Source organism: Anneissia japonica, unplaced genomic scaffold (genome assembly GCF_011630105.1).
Source record: "Anneissia japonica isolate Jap-2015-1 unplaced genomic scaffold, ASM1163010v1 scaffold1884_len437306_cov177, whole genome shotgun sequence".
Classification (NCBI taxonomy): Eukaryota; Metazoa; Echinodermata; class Crinoidea; order Comatulida; family Comatulidae; genus Anneissia; species Anneissia japonica.
In genome coordinates, this window is record NW_022753199.1 from 339,688 (window position 1) to 347,334 (window position 7,647).

A 7,647-nucleotide genomic window follows, 5' to 3' on the forward strand; every position below is an offset into this window, starting at 1 on the left:
AATTTTATACTACAACCACTCCGTCAACATTAAAATTAATGTATCTTACCTCAAGCCCCGCACTCTTGGCATTGATTGTTCCACAAAACGTCACCGTAAACCTACGTTAGTGTGGGACAACACGCGCTCGGGACAAACACGTATTTATGGGTCATTTCTGATTTCATTTCATTTCATTTTCATTTATTTATTCAGACAAGTGTCTTGGGGCCCCAAAAGCAACAAAATCACCATGACAAAAGTCTGGAGCCCCAGAAAACAAAACTTAACTACATTATTAGCGAGTATATAAAAAGAAAGGTTTAAAATGTAAAAAGTGAAAGGCCAAGACAAAAAAAAATAATAAAAAACACAGATTTCGCACACAATTGAATAATAGATAAAATTTCATAAAAGAACGATAAAAAATTTAAGCGTCGAGAAAAAAATTGTTTAACTTGCCTTAAGAAAACCGAGAGAGAACAAAGGACTGCAGAATCTTTTAGTTCAGAAGGAAGTGAGGACAAGAGAACAGGGAAACGATGGATAGCAGAGAATTTGAGACAATTAGTGCGAGCGTATGGATGTTTGAAGGTAAGAGAATCAGGGTAACAAGGATTAATTGCAAGATTATCAACAACACTGTAACAGTAATTAAAATTATACAAACAACGAAAAATAAAAGAGATTAAAATTTGATCACGACGGTCCTTAAGGGACAGCCAGTTTAACTGCTTGAGCCTCTCCTCATGAGGTAATACCCCCAGCCGACTTTAAGAATACGCCTAGAAGCACGTCGTTGAATTTGTTCAAGACGTTCAGAATGTTTGGCGTAAACAGGACCCCAAGCAGGGAGACCATACTCAATGATAGTCAAGATCATGATAGCTTTATACAAACAAGAGATAGCTTCAAATTGGACAGTTAAGTTTAATTTACAGGAAAGATCAATTGTGTCAGTAGCTGGCAAGAGTTAGTTTTTCTATATAGGATAACCATGAAATTACAATAATTATGAAGTTTATTAAACTTCATATTTGTATAGGTACGGCTTAAGGCTTGTTTAAATACCTTTATTGTTACCATGCCTATTGTCTGAATATAAAGCTGTCTGAGGGACCATCCATAATTTTAATTATTTTCATATGCGTACAAAACCTACGTTTAGGGGTGCGGGATGGTATTGAATGCCTGATTGAGAGTACAGCATATGTAACTGTAAAACAGCATGAAGGATTCAAACACGCAATTTTGGCGGGAAAATATGCAGCTTTGGTTTAGGTCCGATTAAGCATGAACAACCGGCAAATATGGCTGATAACAAGTCCAGTATCTGGATGAATTGTATCGTGTTTGTGAATTTCAGTAGCTTCTCTGCTCCGTCTGGAATGCCAAGATGCTACAGTGGCTATCAGTCCAGTTCGGCTTTATCCCAGCATAAACGATGTTTATGCCACTTCCCCACCATTTTTTGTTACACAGACTGTGAATTTTGGCTTTTGTATAGCTTTTTCACACGTAGTCTCAGCTATTGTATAGTATTCAACCAATCAGCAGCAAGTCTCACTACCCCAAAATATAAGTATTTCCCTGTTTGGAATTTCTGCAGATATTATTCTGAAGACGATAACGTCGAAATATTCTCAACCAACAACAGCAGTCCTTTTCAGACGTGTTGTACCGCAAGCATTAATATAATATATTAATGCTTGCGTTACATATATTATAATATAACTTCGCCATGCAAACCTTCAAACCATGATGTTGTTGTTTATGGGAGAGCATGACTATTGATGATTGTTGTCTTGGAAATTGTTGTTGATCTCAAAATAGACAAAAATATTCATTTTATAGTGTACTTTTTCAGGGGGAAGGAGGGGAAAACCAAAAAAAAAATATGAAAATAAGTAATGAACTTTTAAATGTCTTGGCAAATAATATCTATAGTACAGGAAGTAATAAGTCCTACAGTGTACATAGTGACTGATCACGGATCTAACAAAACTATAATTCTATTGACCATTGTTAGGTTTAACAATCATTCCGTGGCCTTAGGTACAGTGAGACTTGTGCTTGTGTGGTTTCCTTTTGTTCACTCCATTATACTTTTTTGGGCGTTAACTTGTAACGTCTGAACGACTTTTCATCGTTTAAGAGTAATGCCAATCGTGTATTCATTGTATTAATACAAAAAATCAGAAGCACCTGTCACTTTCATTTATTAAGGAACTTTACACAACTTCTGACATCGTTTTCTGATATTTTCTGTGTAGATCGCCTTATCGTGGGAGAAAACTTTAAAACATATTTGAACGTTATTTTTACCCGTTAAGACTTGAAAGTCGCATTGGCGACATGAGTTTACTGTTCGGACTTTACTTAAGGATTTGTCTATTGTTGTTTCTTTTCGGAGCATTCTCACATGCACAAAGTAAGTCGGTAATTTATTTTATGTCTATCATTTAGGCCTACGTTATAAGAATCGAAGAAATTTCGAATTTTGATGCATTGAATCATATAAAAATAACCCCGTCTGTTTGAGGATATGATTTGAACACATTGATAATATTGTAATATTAGGAGAAATTGCTCTTATAAGCAGAGGAATATATATATATATATATATATATATATATATCTGTCTCTTATACACATCTAGATGTGTATAAGAGACAGGATATATATACTGCATATACTTATGCAATGCTTACCATATTCTAGCCAAAACTCTCCATAATGCATGTAAACCTGTTAATGTTACCGAAGCCAATATGGATAATAAAAGTAAAAACAAAAATCATTGGTGGAATAACAATTGCTCCATCGCTCGTGACCGCAAATGATTCTGGTTCAGAATTTTGAAAAGTTGAGGGCGACCACGTAAATATCAAATTTATGAGCGTTATAAATACGTTAAGAAATACTATAGAAAGGTTGGTTATATGCTGTCAAAGATGTTGTTAATAAAAAAAATTAATAACTTAAATTTAGTATTTACGAAAAAAAAACAGTAACAAATTCTAGGACACTAAGAAAAGGGTTAAAATCAATGCTACAATTATGTCTGACATTTATATTGCCTCACTTCATGCTTTCTTCAAAGAAACATTTGGGCCAGTTGAGTTAAACGTTGACGATATCAGACGATTCTTTTATCACAAAAAATCTAAGTTACTAATTGGGAATACTGTACTTGTCGATACTCATGCTTTTGATGCAGACACGATCGTTTGAGTAATTAAATGTCTTAACCAATCTTCCGCCCCGGGACCAGACGGTGTCACAGTTGTGCATCTAAAGCAGTCCCTGAATTCAAAAGCCCCACTTGTATTTCCACTATCTTCAATGTCTGTATTAAATAATGGTATCATATTCAAAGGGGAATAGTTTTTCTAATTTAAAAAAAAAAAACCAAAAAAAATTAATGTTTAGGTAGACGTCATGGAGGCTTATCATCGCCTTAAATTTTCACTGTGTTTCATAAATATATGATCAAAGGTCTATTCGAAATGGAATGTGGTAAAAATCTAAAAATTGCCACTTAATGTATTTTGCTATGCAGATGATATATTGATAAGTAGAACTACCGTCACAGGGCTCCAAATCTCATCATCAATGTATACGCAAATAAATATAAAATCACGACTTTCACTTTAATCCATATTACCCCCCAATAAGCACACAAGAATATGTGCCTTTACTATGACATTAACTATTATATGCAGTACCACTGATTTCGTTTTTTCATATATAAACCTACAATTTTCATCAAATATATAATTTGTCGCTGGCACTTAAATATATAATAATTACTGATTAAAGACTCAGGACCATTTTAAGGAGGGTCTTGCATGCTTCAAGTATCATAAGTTGATCGAAGTTTAGGTTCAAGAATACCAGAGCGACAAAGACGGACAAGGTCAAGGTCACGGAAACTTAATTCAATTCCTTGAACTTACCTTCGAGAATAGGTCCATGCTTCGAGCATAAAAGGAAATAATGGAATCCAACACCCGTATACTGCATGCGTATTATTTGGTGTCTAGAAACAGAACGGAGCTAAGAAAATAATATAAAAGATTACTTGCGTTTTCTTAAAACCCCATTCCCGGCAAAAATTAATGATAAAGTTATACGTATTGCAAAATTCCGGAGGCGGGATTCGTATGCCTGACGTAGGCTCACAAATTTAACTGCCACTGAAGTGGTTGTTTAATTTATTGCGAACGGTAACATTTGTCTACCATCGATATGACGGAAATCACGAGTAACCGTATTAAAAATATCTATGAAAAACGTAGTATTCCGAATGACACCCAAAGTGCTGCTTTCAGAATCGGCATTAAGTAGGCCTACATACGCTTTTGTAGACCCATTATTTACACAATACGGTAAGTTATGTATTGCTAACTGTAGCTTTTGTCATTACGGTACCTCTACCAATTACAAAACGATATGTTTATATCGTACAAATCTAACAGACTTTCTTTTTGAATTACATTAGTCACACTACCGGTACCATCACTTACAATATTATTGAAAAAAGTTGTAATATAACTATGCTTCAAGTATCATAAGTTGAACGAAGTTTAGGTTCAATAATACCAGAGCGACAAAGACGGACAAGGTCAAGGGTCACAGAAACTCAATTCAATTCCCTGAACTTACCTTCGAGAATAGGTCCATGCTTCGAGCATAAAAGGAAATAATGGAATCGAACACCCGTATACTGCATGCGTATTATTTGGTGTCTAGAAACAGAACGGAGCTATGAAAATAATATAAAAGATTACTTGCGTTTTCTTAAAACCCCATTCCCGGCAAAATTTCACTAAACAAATTGTACAAAAAAAAAAATCACTACGCTAAGTTATATAAACCAAGTTGTTTATTGGCATAAATATTAAATTTACGCTACAAAAGAAAATATTTCCTCTAGTGTAAAAAGACTTCTGGGATAAGGACTTTAAACCGTAGGCCCAGTGTTTTAGCTCGTGTGCACTTCAAAGAATACAGTACATCATTCGAGAAGAGTAGGGGGTTAACCCGGTGCACTGGTCCATTAAGTCCCCTGTTGTTAAATGGATATACCACGTAGGACAGTGATTAAGTTCACTTATTGGCATATCCTTGGCGCTCGTGCCTAAAGAAATGAAATATAATAATTATGTTATGTAAATATAGTACCATTTAATGGATGATTTCGTTATTGGCATATCCAAAGGATAAATAGTTTGGAACCTTGTAACATTATTGCTAGACCGTTCTCGTTAAATATTTGCAATTTTGATACCATATTCAAGATCAGATAGTTCTATGATCATTCATTCATACAATGTATTTAAAATTATTGGTTGGTATTCCCTTATCACTTCCATACTGCGATTGCACAACAGATCGTTTTCGATGACGATCGGCACAGACCATCACCGACCGCGTGTTACATCGGGTAATTAATGATAAAGTTATACGTATTGCAAAATTCCGGAGGCGGGATTCGTATGCCTGACGTAGGCTCACAAATTTAACTGCCACTGAAGTGGTTGTTTAATTTATTGCGAACGGTAACATTTGTCTACCATCGATATGACGGAAATCACGAGTAACCGTATTAAAAATATCTATGAAAAACGTAGTATTCCGAATGACACCCAAAGTGCTGCTTTCAGAATCGGCATTAAGTAGGCCTACATACGCTTTTGTAGACCCATTATTTACACAATACGGTAAGTTATGTATTGCTAACTGTAGCTTTTGTCATTACGGTACCTCTACCAATTACAAAACGATATGTTTATATCGTACAAATCTAACAGACTTTCTTTTTGAATTACATTAGTCACACAATCGGTACCATCACTTACAATAATATTGAAAAAAGTTGTAATATGACTCAATGGATTGTTTTTTAAAATGTTCACTCACTTACAAAGCAGTACATGGTCAGACTGCATCATGCAACTCTGATCTTATCAACATGCGATCGAGTAAATGTAGTCAACGAACAGGTCCTATTCTCATTTTCCAACTTGCCGTTTGAAATAATTATGGTAAACTACCCTTACGTGTTGCAGCACCTGCAATGCTGTGCCGCTAGACATTTTTGAATTGCAATCTCGTACTTTATTGCACAGATTAAAAACACAACTTTTTTTGGATTGCATTTTAGTTTCTATCTTGAGATGCACTGTTTTTGGGTCCCTGCACTAATCCAAAATGTACATTCCAGGTCAATAATACTCAGTAAAAAATGTTCATTAGACTCAGGCACCACAAATAAAAAAATATATGTTACGAACCTGTCCTCGTCGGTTTTCATTTAATATATTTCAGTACATCTGTACATTTTTTTTATAGACCTTAATCAGACTTCAACTTCCAATGAAGTCTCATATAATTGCATAGTTGGTTAAGGCGTCTGCATAGACAGCAGAAGGTCCCGGGTTCGAATCCCGCTGGGTGCAAATGCTTTTCACACTCACAGATTCCTCTTCATGAACGTTTACATTACGTATATTTATAGTATTATTGAAAGGCGGCTAAGAGTGTATCTCTATTATATCATCCTATATATAATACAATTTTTCTAAGTATTTAATTTAATAATCTATTATATTCCACGATGTCTTGATAATATAAAATAAGTATGAATGCACAAAGTAGAAACGTATACGTTGACATTTTTGATTATTTACACAATACGGTAAGTTATGTATTGCTAACTGTAGCTTTTGTCATTACGGTACCTCTACCAATTACAAAACGATATGTTTATATCGTACAAATCTAACAGACTTTCTTTTTGAATTACATTAGTCACACTACCGGTACCATCACTTACAATATTATTGAAAAAAGTTGTAATATAACTCAAAGGATTGTTTTTTAAAATGTTCACTCACTTACAAAGAAGTACATGGTCAGACTGCATCATGCAACTCAGATCTTATCAACATGCGATCGAGTAAATGTAGTCAACGAACAGGTCCTATTCTCATTTTCCAACTTGCCGTTTGAAATAATTATGGTAAACTACCCTTAGTGTTGCAGCACCTGCAATGCTGTGCCGCTAGACATTCTTGAATTGCAATCTCGTACTTTATTGCACAGATTAAAAACACAACTTTTTTTGGATTGCATTTTAGTTTCTATCTTGAGATGCAATGTTTTTGGGTCCCTGCACTAATCCAAAATGTACATTCCAGGTCAATAATACTCAGTAAAAAATGTTCATTAGACTCAGGGACCACAAATAACAAAAATATATGTTACGAACCTGTCCTCGTGGGTTTTCATTTAATATATTTCTATACATCTGTACATTTTTTTATAGACCTTAATCAGACTTCAACTTCCAATGAAGTCTCATATAATTGCATAGTTGGTTAAGGCGTCTGCATAGACAGCAGAAGGTCCCAGGTTGGAATCCCGCTGGGTGCAAATGTTTTTCACACTCACAGATTCCTCTTCATGAACGTTTACATTACATTACTATTATTTATAGTATTATTGAAAGGCGGCTAAGAGTATCTCTATTATATCATCCGATATATAATACCATTTTTCTAAGTATTTAATTTAATAATCTATTACATTCCACGATGTCTTGATAATATAAAATAAGTACGAATGCACAAAGTAGAAACGTATACGTTGACATTTTTGCAT

General features: G+C 34.6%; 1 protein-coding gene across 1 annotated transcript in view; it reads left to right on the forward strand.

The window, feature by feature from the left end:
- The first annotated feature begins 2,105 nt into the window (after positions 1 to 2,105).
- LOC117122747 overlaps positions 2,106 to 7,647 on the forward strand; it is a 78,218-nt gene continuing 72,676 nt past the window's right edge. The window contains exon 1 of the mRNA XM_033268454.1: positions 2,106 to 2,410. Coding sequence (XP_033124345.1) covers positions 2,335 to 2,410 — 76 coding nt within the window. The 5' untranslated portion in view covers positions 2,106 to 2,334. The remainder of the gene's footprint in view (positions 2,411 to 7,647) is intronic.